We start from the raw sequence: 15,381 nt of genomic DNA on the forward strand, positions 1-15,381 counted from the left end.
ATTGCAAAAATCATATAAATTGATCAAGTAGCTTTATTTTTAAATTTAAATTTAAAAAAAAAAAAAAAAAAAAAAAAAAAAAAAAAAAAAATCAAATTTCATGAGTAACCAGAAAAGCGGCTGTCTTGTCTGCGATTAAAAAAAAACAAAAACAAACAAGGGAATTAACTCAACAATTCAAACTTGCCAGATTTATATTCTAATGCCATGAATTTCCATTAATTGCTTAAAAATGATTTATTTATAAAAATAAAACTACTTAATCAATTTGCATAGTTTTTAGGATATGATATTTTCATTTTTTCATGGGTACATCATACAGATTTTTCTTTATTTTTGTTTTTTTTATAGCGGGGGAGGATAAATTCTAGACAAGAACCTAATCTTTAGTAAACATTGTTTTAAAAATTATGAAGAATATCTGATATTTTTTTTTATCTCAATGTTTTGAAGAACACACAAAATTAACCAAAAAGGAAATTGTGTTTATCATTCAACATCCTTGTAGAACTCTTTAAGACCTCATCTCTTCTCTCAAACATTTCTAGATTTCTTTTTCAAATTATTTTGGCAGGGATTCTTTGAAAAGGTAGCTGGTGAAAATAGCTATTAAGAAATATATTTTATTTCAATTAAAAAAAATATTGTTTAACTTTCATGACGTATTTGCATATAAAAAACAATTTAAAAAAAACATAACATTAAAAAACAAGAGAATTTCCAGGAATTGTCCGAAATTCTACATTTTAAAGTTTGGAATAGCAAAAATATAACATTTATTAATGAAGAAGCAATTATTCTTTAGAAGCAAACTTTCATATTCTTCAGATTAAAGAAAAAGAGCATAAACATTTTTTAAAATTATTAAAAAATTAGAATGTTATTTGAAATATCTTCAATGGTTAGTTAAATTGCATATAAACCAAAACCTGTTATAATTATTTCTACCAATTAGAAAATATTTTTGGTTAGATATTCAGAACTGATTTTGTTCAATTTGACAAATGGAAAGCATTTTAGAGAACTTAGTTTTCTACAAAAGTTTAGAGTGGAATTTGATGACAGTATTAAATTAATCTCATAAACGCATTTGTAAATTTAACCTAATACAATTCATTAAAAACCTATCTGAAGTAATATATATATATATATATATATATATATATATATATATATTGGCAGATGTTGATCGTCCACCATGTCACATAGTTTGTTTATGTGGTGCATTGCATTCAAAGCGTAAACCTTTTTCTTCAGGGAAAAGGTTGAGTTTCTGTGTGATGATTCAAACCACCAAACTGCTGTAAAATCAGTTCATCACTTAACACCTTCCGAACATCAATAAAATGTCTTTTATGATTATATGAATAATTAAAAAGGTTTTTATGCTTTACTGCAATTTTATGGTAAATTTGATCTTCTGGAGTGTATTTCTATGTCACATGTTTAGTTTGAGCTCGCATTCAAATGGAAAGATATGAGATAGAAATATACTTTTGACAATTGGATTTATTGTAAAACTGCAGTACGATCCTTTTAATTATTTTGTTATAAAGCTTTGTGTATGCAATATATACTGTCTTGACTCTAACAAGTTTAGCTTAATATTATGAGAATTTGAATTAAATTCACTAAATTAAAAAAAATTACGAGAAATTTATTATTAGACAACGAATACAAAACTATAAAGTTTTTCTCTTAATCCATAGATTAAGGATATAAAACTTAAAATTTTTGTATTCCTTGTTGAATAATAAGTTTCTTGTAAATTTGTTAATTTAATTACAAATTTTCATATATAATATTGCTCTATCCTGTATACTGAGCTTCTTTATCTGATTGGGATTGTTTTATAAATTTAATTTTACTGCATTATACAAGCTGTAATCTTAAAGTATTTTTAAATTTCAGTTAATATATATATATATATATATATATATATATATATATATTTTAAAATATAATTTGAAAAAAAAAAAGTTCTTTTAAATCAAAAATTTTGACAAGTAAAAATAAAAAAAATCTTATTAGCTCTGACAAGGGACAGAGATATTGTCTCGAGTTATTTTTGCCTGTGAAAAAAATCCTAACCTTATGTTTGGTTTATCCATTCACGTTTTCACTTGAATTGTTTTTAACATGAACTCTATAATGCTGCGACTATGTTGAATAAAGTTCAATTGATTCCAACTACCATTTATAATATCTAGAAGAAACTTTTCATTGGTTTTCTTTTTATATATGTTAGCCTTTTTTGTATTCAGAGACAATGGATACCCATTGAAAAATAGTTTATAGTGAACAATTTCTACCTATACTTCTAAGTTTGGGAAAAAGTAGCCATCCAAGACATCCAAAAACAATTTTAGAATAAGCAAAAAAAAAAAAAAAAAAAAGGGTTGTTATTTCAGAGTTTTCCTTCTCTTAGATAAGTTGCTTTAGTGTAAAAAAAATTGTTCATAACAATGGATAAGAGATGCATCCAGATCTTTCCCAAGAATATGAGAGAAAATAATTATAAAGCTATTTACGCTTCCAAACTTATGGCAACACGTATTCAAAAATGTAGATTCACCTAATTACTGAGTAGGCTCAACATTGCTTAACATTAATCATCTAACAAACTTTTAATGATTTTGCGAGTTCATTAAGCTAGTTTTCCACGAACACTTACAAACGTAATTAGTAGATGCAAATCAAGAGATTAATAAAAATCAGAAAATCATCATAATTAGTACTATATACTATGTTATTTCTGCTAATAAAAATATAAATAAAAAACATTACCACTCAGCTCTCGTTTGTCGGAAGAGTTTTCTCTATAAGTCCCCCTCTCTAAAATTAGAAAAAAGATAAAAATACTAATCATAACAGTATTTTATGCCTACGCATTCTCATCCACTTGTGCCTTGGCTTAAATATTATTAAAAAAAAAAAAGTCGGAATTCTTGATGATTGCTTTACAAGTTTTCAAAAATTGTGAGTGAGCAGAAGAGAAACAACAACCAAAAACTGAACAAATCAAACCAAAGTTTGTCAACAGAAATGGATAATCTTTATATTCATTAAACAAAGATGTATGTATGTCTGTAAATAAGTTGTCAATGATTAATCTCTGAGAAAAAAAAAATCAATGATATATTTTTTTAAATCAGCATGTAACTTGATTTTAAATAAGTTTTATTTTTCCCTATTATAATTTTATGGTAATTTAATGATGGAAAATATTTTTTCATCATAAAATAAATGTTTTGCAAGAACAGTCGTCATATTGAACCCATAAATGGAGGAGATTCATACTTTTTTCAACTGTTAACTATGCTCAACATATTTGATACCCACCAGCACTGAATAAATCAGATAGTTTTTATAATCATTCAATTCTAAACAAACAAGAAATCACAAAAAATCTTCCAGCTAAAATAGATATTCAATTTGTGTGACTAACAATCAGGTAAGTCCTAAAAGATCATTCATAGTAAATGAATAACTAGAATTTATACCAAAGATTTTTTTTTATCCAATTCAATAAATTTTTGCTATATTAAATTTTCTTCCCATAAATAAATTGAAAGGATCCTAACAAACTTGATTGCAATAAATAAAGTATATCTTGAATACAAAAGTTCTAAATCTATGAAAAATACAGCAGTTATAACATATATATTTGCTTACATCGACATTGTCAAAGTTTAGGTTGTGAAGATGCCATTAGATTAAAACCCTGGCAACATTGACTGTAAGCCAACTGTTCTACTTTTCATAGTATTTAGCACTTCTGAATTCAAAACTTAATATTTACATAGTTTATATATGTATAAATGTTATATTTAAATGTATAAAACAGTCCAGATGTTTATCAATGCATTTCTGATAGCTGGATCATCCATGAAACTGCATTAAAGTATTAAAATGAACTCTATTTGGAAGGATAACATTTTGCGTTCATGGTCTGCTATCTTCATTCAGTCTGGTTTTCAATTTTTGAGAAGTTGATATATATATATATATATATATATATATATATATACACACACATACAATAATATTTCAATTAGCCATCAATGTTTGGTTTCAGGAGGTGAGGAAAATTTATGTTCTATTCAACAGTGACTAAATGAATAAGCCACCGAGAGCAAATATAATATTCTTTACCGTAACAGGCAAAATTTCCTATACCTCCTGAAATATATATTGTACAATAAAATAAGTTAAGATAAAGCATAAAGTTACATAGGAACTTTCTAACATTATCCAGTCAATAAAGGTTACAGAAAGAGGAATAAGGGAAAAACCTCTCCTTACTTCATAATGTAATAAAGTTTCTACGTCACTTTATGTTTTGTCTTAACTTATTCTGTTGTCTGATGTTCCTCATTATTTATTTTTTTTTTTTAATCTAGATAGGTTTTTCTTACCATTAAAAATTTATTTTTCGGCTTAATTTTTTTTGCATATATATATATTATTATACTGTAACAACACAATTGAGCACTATCCCACCCCGCCAAAAAATACAGAATCATATTACATTATATATATATATATATATATATTTTTTTTTTTATTTATATTGACAAATATTACATTATATATATATAAAATATTTTTATTTATATAGACAAATATTACATAGATATATAAAATATTTTTATTTATATAGACAAATATTACATTATAAAATATTTTTATTTATATAGACAAATATTACATTATATAATATTTTTATTTATATAGACAAATATTACATTATATATAATATTTTTATTTATATAGACAAATATTACATTATATATATATAATATTTTTATTTATATGGACAAATATTACATTATATATAATATTTTTATTTATATAGACAAATTTTACATTACATATATATAATATTTTTATTTATATAGACAAATTTTACATCAGGCGACAAAAAGTTTATCTGCTATTCAAAGCATCTGGTTCTTAAATGGTTAGCATGTTCAGTGTAGCAACTATGTAATATTTGTCTATATAAAATAAAAATATATTTTGCTCTTTTTTATTGAGCACTCTTAATAACCTCATTTTAATCTCCTGAATATCTTTAACTTGGGGTGTGTGTATATATATATATATATATATATATAACTATTTAATTTACTCACATAAAATTAATATACGAAAGTATAGATTTATGCGTAAACTTTAAATATTTACTTCAAAAGTGCTCAATACGTAGGTAGAGCTAATTAGTAAGTTATAAAATGTATATGGCGATTAAGCTACACTGAATATTCCGCGTTTCATCCACTCTAGGATTCTTCAGGCTTATCTAGAGTGGATGAAACGTGGAATATTCAGTGTAGCTTAATCGCCATATACATTTTATAACTTACTATGTATATATTGCAAATTTTTAAGAACATATGGCTTACCTCAAGGTATTTAAGAACAAGTTTTCATGTAAAACTCTAAAGCTTTGATCATTTAGTGATCTGATCCACAACAACATATGTTGATCATTTAATTACTCTGGCATTAATATAACTTTCTTCAAAAGGTGATGATGAGTTTGTGAGTAGATATATAAGTATGAAAGCAACAATGAAAAAAATATGATGGAGATGAGGATGTACATATCACTTAAGTTCAGAATGTTAGCAGATTCAAAGATGAACACTAGGATTTAAGCATCAGTTATGAGGGTAGCGTCGTTTCTTTGAAATGGAGTAACCTTTTTGTAAATGATATGATTAGTAAGGGTGCACACAGCATACGAATACATGAAAGCATCAACATAATTACGTATGGTAATAACACGATAGGTGATTGCTTATGAATGGGTGAAAATAGAGATGATCCAATGAGTGGCCACAAAAGGTTTTCTGAACAAATCAGTCAAGTCAGCAAGAAGAAATAACATTTTAAAATGGCAAACAACTATGAAGATCTAATCAGTAATTTTAATATGTGAATGTGGAAATGAAAAGTCAGGGCTTATTTTTTTATTTATTTTTTTAAATCCTCTCAAAATGATGCAAATAACTTCCTGACAATTTAGAAACCAAAATGCAAAAATAATGTTTGATTTTAAAGATTTGGAAATCATTCATGAACTTATCATTAAATTCATTGATAAATGGCCTGGGTTTGATTCCTGGTGTGTCAACGCATATTTTGCTCAACACATTCCAGCATGAAAGACAAAACATTAGGATGACTATGATGATGATGATGGTAGCTTTTAAAATAACAGGTTAAATGATCTTTTTTTTTTTTTTTTTTTTTGCATGGATCGAGTTTATGTTGTTCTGAAAATATTGTCTTTTTCTTTTAAAAATTTTGTTTGATTAGAAATTATCTTTTTAGGAAATGAAGAATTAAAAATTCTACTTTAGCAGCAGAGCATAAAAATGGCAGGTATTGTTAGATGAAATAATGTAATGAAGATTATCTGTAATGAGAGTCTACGAAAAGGAATTGTGATTACAAATAAAATGAAAGCATCAAAAGGTACACACACACATATACAATTGCACTTAAAGGGATGGTTAGAAGCTTAAAAAGACCTCTTGGTTGGAATATATGAGATAGCGGGTAAATGCGTGGCATCTGGTAAAATGCTTCATGCCCAGCTTGGATATAAACTGAGAAGAAAAGTGAAAAACCTCATTCAGGTTTCAGTATTTAGTTCAATGATGCTTAATTCATTACTAGAAGATAGTATGAAAATATACTTATGGCAAGCAATCTACATAAAATTACTAGAACCCATTAGGCTTAAATCAGCTTGATGAGGTGTTTTGTAGCAAAACAAATTATTGTGTTGCCTTTTTGCCATCAATATAATCTATATTTTATAATTATATACATCACTCACACACACACACAGTATTGAAATGAAAAAACAGGCCATTATTATTCTATCAAAAAGGTTCTAATTTTGCAAATGATGAAAACTTGTTATAAAGTGATTATTTTTATTAGAATCTATGTTCGCATTTTTATGGAAACATTTGGCTATTTTGTTTTACAGTATATCAACCTCTTTCAAGTTATTTAATGCCAAATCCAATAATTTTAGAAATAGTTTTTTATGCTTCAAGTTCTTTATATCTTAAAATATATGTTCATGATATTTTGTTTGATTGTTTCAACCCTTTTTAGGTTATTTAATGCAGAATCCAAAGATTTTGAAGAAGATTTTTTTAATAGAATATATTTGTTGTTTTCAAGTCGGTTTCTATTTAACCCATAGTTGGGACCCTAACAGGTACTACCACTCCAGGTCAGAGTGGACCTGAGAGCAATGGCAATTAAAGGGTGGCTCCACACTTCCCAAAGCCCGCAAGCTGCGGCCTCACCACTGGATGTAGTTTAAGGTCATATCCAGGACCATTTTATCCAGGAAGCCAGTATCTTCAGACAGCCTGATCTACTAACACCAAATGTTTCAACAGGTATTACTACTCTGAACCAAAGTGAAGCAGTAGTAACTAAGGGGCAACTCTAAATGGGACCTCACCACTAGATGTCTACGGTCATACCTTGCACCTTTTCTGGAAACAGTCTCAACTGTTATTATAAAATGAAACAAACTATTTTTTTTTTTCTTCAATTTGATTTGATTTTTATTACAGCAAAAAGTGTTGCCTTCATTTAAATTTTTTTTTTTTTTTTTTTACAGCAACGCAAATAAATATGTAACTTTTGGTAACATTTGGAATTTCTAACAGTTTACCTATCTTTCGTTCATTAATCTATCATCATGCAATTCTATCAAAATCTCAAAGATCAATTTCTATTCAGCCATGGCTCTAATGGTTTTACTGTAACTCCAAGAACCATTGACAAAATTAAAATTGTGCCAAACTTTGAGAAGCAAACAGTTTTGTTTGTCCTTAGAAATCTCAGCATCTTCTAAGAGACAAATTTGCATATCAAGATGAAGATTATGCCTTGGAAAACTTATTTTTATCATGTTATTTCAAAGATACTTCTTACTTCTTGTTTCTTTTGCTTGTACATATGGTCGAATCAAACCTCATTAGTGTCAACCAATAAATAATGAGACACAAAAATTAAGTGAAAAATACTACATTCATATCATAATTTTTATGTCTGCTAAAGAATAATAATTAAAATTTTGTGTTTGTAGAATAGCAGTCTTAATAATAAAGATAATAAACTATATTAATGTTGCAAAACAAGATGGGAGTAAAGTATAGAAACTGGGAGTAAAGTACAGACGTTAAACCAAGAGGTGCAAGACCAGAAATTACTCCACAGTGCCCAGTCCCTCCAAACATTGATCAGTCAATTTTAAACAGAAAAGTCCTATTCATATTATTTGGATTCTTCAGACTACTGTTTTCAGGTCCACAATGACACGTGGTGCAGCCGTTGGAGTACTTGGAAAAATCAATTGTAAAAGTTATATTCTCCTGAGTTGAATTGGTTTAGTTTGGTTTAGTTGTTTTATGGCATATCAACCCTTTTTGGGTTATTTAATGCTGAATCCAGTTATTTTGGAAATAGTATTCATGTTGTATCCAGTTATTTTGTAGAAGGTTTTTATTCTTCAAGCTCTTTCTATCTTTAATTGCTAGTTTGTAGTGTTTGGTTTGGTTTGGTTTGGTTTGGTTGTTTTATAGTGGATTTTTATCGTTTTTGTTCCCTGGTCTGCAGAACATGAATGAGTTTTGCAATGGCAGCGGGAAAAGGGTTACAGTATTAATGTTTGGTATATTTTAAGTTAGGAAACCAGTCAAGAAGTGGGGGGAGGGGGGTAGAAAGAGAAAGAGGGAATGGGAAGAAGGAAAAGAAGGAAAAAGTGGATTTTTGTCTTTGTTTTTGCAGGACATAATTTACATTTTGCAAAAGGAAGTAGAAAAACAAAAAGCATCAATGTTAGGTGCATTTCATCTCAGGAAGCTGAGTTGAAGGTTCAATTCTCAGTGTGAGTAATCGAAAAATACCATTACAAATTACTTAGGACCTCTATCTAGTCATGGTTGATGGAACGAGAGTATGCTACCCCCGTGAAGTAAATAAAGGGTTCCGTTCAAAATTCTGTTAAAATTCCCAAGTTTGGCAGAAACATTCTCGAGTTGATTACATCAACCGAAACGTTGTGAAAATGACACTCAAGATGAGAACAGTAATCCAAATAATATAACTGATCCTCATCTCAAAAATTAGAAAGAAAAGTCCAAAAACTTTATTTAGCAACATGTCACTAACATGTTCTACTAGAAACTAAATGCAAAAATGAACTGAGTCACTTTTGAGGTGAAAGTTTGTTTGCAATCAAAACTAAACTGGGTCACTGGTTGAGCTGGTTCTGATATATAAAAAAAAAAAAAAAAGCAGAAAATAGTGATGCAACTAGTTCACTGAGGACTCAGCTTTGAATCTTCGTAAAGATATTTTTTTATTGAATTAATATAAAATACTGTATTGTTTTAAAAAATGCAACCTAGAGAAGATTTGTAACTTAAAAAAAAAAAAAATGTGCAGATGAGTAAATGTAAATGTGCATATCCAAAAATGGAAAATTATAAAATGTATGCAGGAATATCTTTTTTTTTTTTTTACGTGTGTGTGTGTAGAGCACGGAATCTGTGCACGCATTGTACGGTTACACTCACAGAATTGTTCTGCAAGTAAGAAAAACGTCACAGATGACTTCTCTGCCAAAGGTCAGCTGACCACACACAAAGATGAGTAAGGTCCAATGTTTGTATGGCCTTAGAAATAACAAAAAAGAAAACAGTCAAATGACTCACTTTTTCTTTCAGAGTATTAAAAAAAGGTTTCGGTGTGAAAGAATTATGATAGAAAAGAAAGTCAACTATAACTTTCCTCCAACCCCACCCCACCCCAGAAAAAGAGAAATAAAAAAAATAAAAATGTATCCGTAAAATCCTCACGAAATTAAGTAAACAGCCACATAATTCCTTTTAAGGCACATTAAAATTTAGATGTTTATAAATTACTAGACAACACATTGAGGTTAACGTTGGTATTAATGTACATTAATGTATACTTCTAATACCCTTTAATGACTAAAAATGGATAAATATGTTAAAAGTACATTTATTTATTGATAGTTTATGAAAACATTATAAGATTTTAAAGAAATTCTGTAAGAAGATATTCTTATTTACGTTTTTTAGAATTATTTTTACACATTCGCTATTATTAACAAAATTATAAAATTTTTCATCTGTATTTACCCTCGACTCAATCTCAATAATACTAAAATTTACTTTAGGGTGTGAATAAAGATAAAATGAAAATGCACTGCCCCATGCAGGGATTGAACTCCTAGTTGTCAGATTATGAAAATTTTGTGTTTAATAAAAGCTATCCAATAAGAACAAGTATCCTGTGTAAAAGCACACCTTGGCTAATAAAAGAACTGATACTACACATTTTAAACACAAACTTATTAGAGATGACAATTTTTCTTAGGTCAAATAAAAAGCTATGTACAATGATATTCAGCGAAATATATTCTTCTTTACACATTTGGTAATGAAATGGAATTAGGTAATAGACCAATGAAAAAGGATGATTTTCTGGCATAGATATGTATAGCGGTCATGCACCGTCATGATTTTCTTTTATATTAATTAATGACTGATTTTCAATATGCATCAAATGAGATGGTGATATAAATATACAATTTCATAATTGTTAACTTATGACAGTTATCTTTTTATTTGAATTTTTAAAAAAATACTTTTTTCTTAGTGAAAAGATACAATTTCATGAAAAATAATTTTATTTAGTGATGGTTGCTGCCATTTGCATTTTCCACTTGTAACAAATGGTGAATCTTGCACAATGTTACTGAAAAAATTATTAGATTGGATTGAATATATATCATCGATTGGAATTTCATTTTTTTTGTATCTAAATAACTAGTGATGAGACTATTCTTATGTTTCTTGATTCCAATACAATTACAGATTCTGTTCTAAATTCTGGATCTCTTTTTAAATGTCTAAATATAAAATTTGTGTATGTGTGTAGGGGGGAGTTAGATTACTGCAAAACCCATGTGATACGTGCATATAGTTTCACAAATGTAAAAATACATTTATGGGTGTGACCTATAGATTTTAGTTTCACTCTGGTATTTTCAAAATCTATAAATATTTATTATTTTATCATTAATAAAAGCCATGGGAAATCAAGTCTTGAACAAAATCACGGAAATAAAAAAAAATAATAAAAAGAATTGTTTTGGCCATCAGAAAATAAGGACAAATTTTTTCCAACTTCAATTCTCCAAAAAGTTACAATTTTTTTGATTCACGATTACAGACTAAAAGTTTTTGTATTTCACTGGCTAGCTAGAATCAAGTATCTTTTTGTCAGATGCATTGCTATTTTGGTCTAATTTGAATACTGATCAACTTAATTTTAAATATTAGATTTCTTGTGTATTCCAACTTGTAATTACAAAAAGAGAGAGAAGGGGAGCATAACAAGTGAAAGGCAGATGATGCGTGAATGGAGATAATGAAACTGAGATTTAACACCATGACAATAATGAAGTCCAGATGAAGAGACATTAGGAATAATGCAATGACAAAAACAAAAATGATTTTTTTAAATAAAAATAAAATGAAAGAAAAAAAAAAAAAAAAAAAAAGCAAGTCAACAATGAATATATATATATATCTATGCATAAATAAATATATATATATATATATATATATATATATATTTATGTATACACCAATGTGATATGCCAGCTGGCTCACTCTTCCCAACTCTATCACCTCTAACCTTGGACAAACATACTTTTCCCCTTGCCAATTTATTTAGGGATTTCCAAAATTAGAGAAGATAGAGCCAGGGATGAAATTTGAGTAGAGAGGTTGGCAAATGAGCGAAGACTTTGGTTTATTTGCGGGTGGACAGGCATGCATACCTTCACAGAGGTCAAGGAGAGAATTGGACAAAGCAGACTTCTTCAAACCACACTCAGGTGCAGAGAGCCTATTTACCGCAGGATCTGATGATTTTAACATGTCATATATCAAGACTCGAGAGTCGTCATCAATGGTGTTGTGAGTGGCACGATGTCGTTGCAATTCTTCTTCAATCCGTAAGCTTTCTAAGCCGGTTGTCTGAAATTAAGCAGAGAATCGTAAACAATTTTTTTTTTCTTTTTCGATTTAAGTGATGAAGATGCTCGTGTTAAAAGAAAAACCAAAGAAAGGCAAAGTTCGGAATCCAGATAAAATTTAACTGGACTATTAATAAATCCATTAAGCAGAGAAAAATATTCAATAAACTTTCACAAATAATCAAATGTCTTTTCACAGTACAAAATTTTACAGGGATTTTTCATATCTCTATATCATAAGAATGGAATAAAAACATTCTAAAATTAAATGAAATTAAAATAAAGCATTCCTGGATAGACATTTGAAACTGTTAAATAAGTCATAAATAAATAGCATCTATAAAGGAAAAATGAAATAATTGACATTGTAAATTTCCATTTGAAAAAAAACAGCCAATCAGATAGCTGGACACAAACACAAATTATTTTTGTTCAAAGTTGGAGTAATTTTTAAAATTTTTTAAAATTTTTTAAATGAAAATACTCCTTCACCTAAAGACAGGGATGAAAAGAAGATCAGTTATAAGTACATCCGAGTACAAAGAGCCAAATTGCCAATAACTGACACACTTCTCTTAACATTGCCTTGATTTGGCTGAGTCACAAATAATTTAGAGACTGTTTCATTATCTTTTGAGACAACCCCACAGGTAAAAATCAGCAGAGTGGAGGATGGGGAGGATGATATGAAGATATGATCAGTGTGAAATCCATCCAGAAGTGTCTCCTCAAATCAATGAACAACATAAAAATAGAACAAAAAGCTGTTGAAAATTTATGACTAAAGCTTGGTGGACAAGGCAAGCATAATTTATTGCATTTGGAGGGTGGATGGGTGATGGAGGAGTCACTATAGTCTATATAAGTTTTAAAAATTCTAAAATTTTGTATAAATAAAAAAAAAAAAAAAAAAGAATGCGATGATAAATTATTCCAAACTTTCAATTTAATTATACATCCATGTATAAAACAAAATTTAATGAAAAGAGAAACTAATTTTGGAAATTAGTAATTACTCAACATGTTTAAAAACTTAGTTTTTCTGTGTTTTTTAATTTGATTAACTACATTGCATACTCTTCTTTAAACGTCGTTGAAATATCAATGAAAATTTACTCCTGATTCTCCTCACTTCAGTTGAACAACAACAAAGAGATTCAAAGCTTTTAGCATTTACAACATAATTAGGGATCATTGTTTTGTAAAGGACTGGCATTTCAGAAGCTTTCGGCTTCAATATTGTGATTAAAAAGAGAAAAGATATCAATCTCCAGTGGTTTAAAACAATTCTCAATTATATTTCAACATAAAAAATTGGAGTACAAAAGGTTAGTCTGTTTGTTTACGGAAGTGGCAACAAGCAGGTTTTGTTTATTTTGCCAACACATGAATAATGGCAAAAGAATGAAACAGCGGAAACAATTATCCGGGGTTTTTTGTTTGTAGTTTTTGTGACCTTTAAGTAAATTTGACTGATATGAAAACTTTTTATACATCTTCTCCATTTATAAATTTAGACTGTTTATCATCACACTGACAGTGACATTAAAAACTAATTTAAAAAAAAAAACAACTTTTTTTTCAGTTATTACGTTTCTGAATTTTTGAGATGAGGATTGGTTATTCATATTATTTGGATTCTTTGAGCTACTGTTCTCATCTTTAGTGTCATTTTCATAGCATTTCGGTTGATGTAACCTCCAACCTTCTTCAGGTGTATCTTGTTGAACTCTGGTAATGTCTCTTTTTTCTTTAAAAAAAAAAGTGACATTAAAAACTAATTTCATATACAAAATGCAAAAAAACTTCAGCTTTAGAATAAACTCAGAATATGTACAACCAATCAGAGTAATCATCTAAATAAGTATTTATTTCTCACAGTGAGAGGATGTGACACAAGGGCCAGAAAGTGGGATTGAAGAGCTAGCATCCCAGAAAAGGAGCACTCTGGCTTTCAAAAAGTGCCTAGGCAGCCTCTTCAGCATTCCTGTTAGAGGCACCATAGGCAATTAATAAACTAAACCCTTCTCAAAGAGAGAAGGCAAAGTCTGGGAGGGTGTACCTTCTAGAATTGCACAGGACCAGCAACATTCTGCAGCCAAAAGGAAAGAGGTAATTTCAGAAATGATCTAGACTCTTGATTTTGGTGGCGAGAGAAAAAAAAAAAAAAACCTTCAGCTGAAGTAATCACCTAATTTGCATATTTATTTTTAAAAATTGCATCACATTAATTAACAAAATGATTTAATATTAGTTTGTTTTGGTTTAACAGATCAAATCACTACAGGAGGGGGATAGTCATGAAAAATAGTTCTTTCATTCTTACTAGGTTGAAGAGTCAGTTCAAAAAGTCATGTGAATAACGATGCGATAAAAACAAGTTTGCATGATCCTGGACAATGCTGGGAGTCCCGGTAAACAAGCAAGCATAATGTATATTTTCTTGTAAAATCACATTTTTGAACAATAAACTTGATAGGACTAAGATTTCAACTAACCGAGGGTGAGTGATGCCCGATATAAAATGGCTGGATATGTTCAAATGTTGAAACATTGATTGCTAACACATCACTAATCTAGATGAATAGGAAGATCAGATAACACCACACGTATGCATCTGCATCCTTTGTCAAGGTTAACAAAGAGAGTTACAGCTTTTTAATAGTCACTTCCTGCCAACTATAATGGCATGAGAAAGGTACGCATTGTCATATCTGGCAATAGACATTGCAGACAGAAGATAATACATGTCTTCAGGGATGTTTTGTGCAAAGTTTCCATAACCTATTCCCCTCTTTGTTATTGTATAATATTATACAATAACTATCTCGATTGACGCATTATTTACATTCTTCGAATTACTGTTCTTATCTTTCACAACGTTTCGGTCAATATACCCTCCGACCTTCTTCAGGTGTATCTTGTCAAACTTGGGAATGTTTCTGTCAAACTCAGAAATTCAGACAGAATTTCGAACAGAACCATTTATTTACTTCATCGAGGTAGCATGCTCTCGTTCCATCAGCCATTACTAGATAGAGGTCCTAAGTAATTCACAATTGTATTTCTAGATCGCCTACACTGAGAATTGAACCTTCATGAGAATATTACTTTTACAATTGATTTTTCCAAGTACTCTAACTACTGCACCACGGATCCTGGCAAGACATTACCAGAGTTCGACAAGAATACAACTGAAGAAGGTACATCAACTGAAATGCTGTGAAAATGACACTAAAGATGAGAACAGTAGTTTGAAGAAT

At 29.0% G+C, this 15,381-nt stretch overlaps 1 protein-coding gene across 27 annotated transcripts in view; it reads right to left on the minus strand.

The window, feature by feature from the left end:
• LOC145252572 (IQ motif and SEC7 domain-containing protein 1-like) overlaps window positions 1-15,381 on the minus strand; it is a 737,205-nt gene that overhangs the window by 64,570 nt on the left and 657,254 nt on the right. For 12 of the 27 annotated variants that reach the window (XM_080112202.1, XM_080112199.1, XM_080112198.1 and 9 more), the window contains exons 11-12: window positions 11,921-12,119; window positions 2,788-2,835 (exon numbers count right to left, since the gene is read on the minus strand). In XM_080112202.1, the coding sequence (XP_079968328.1) occupies window positions 2,788-2,835; window positions 11,921-12,119 (247 nt within the window). The remainder of the gene's footprint in view (window positions 1-2,787; window positions 2,836-11,920; window positions 12,120-15,381) is intronic. The other 15 variants (XM_080112200.1, XM_080112203.1, XM_080112221.1 and 12 more) reach the window with 3 other exon arrangements.

This window comes from Euprymna scolopes, chromosome 29 (genome assembly GCF_053919585.1).
Source record: "Euprymna scolopes isolate OS-2025 chromosome 29, ASM5391958v1, whole genome shotgun sequence".
NCBI lineage: Eukaryota > Metazoa > Mollusca > Cephalopoda > Sepiida > Sepiolidae > Euprymna > Euprymna scolopes.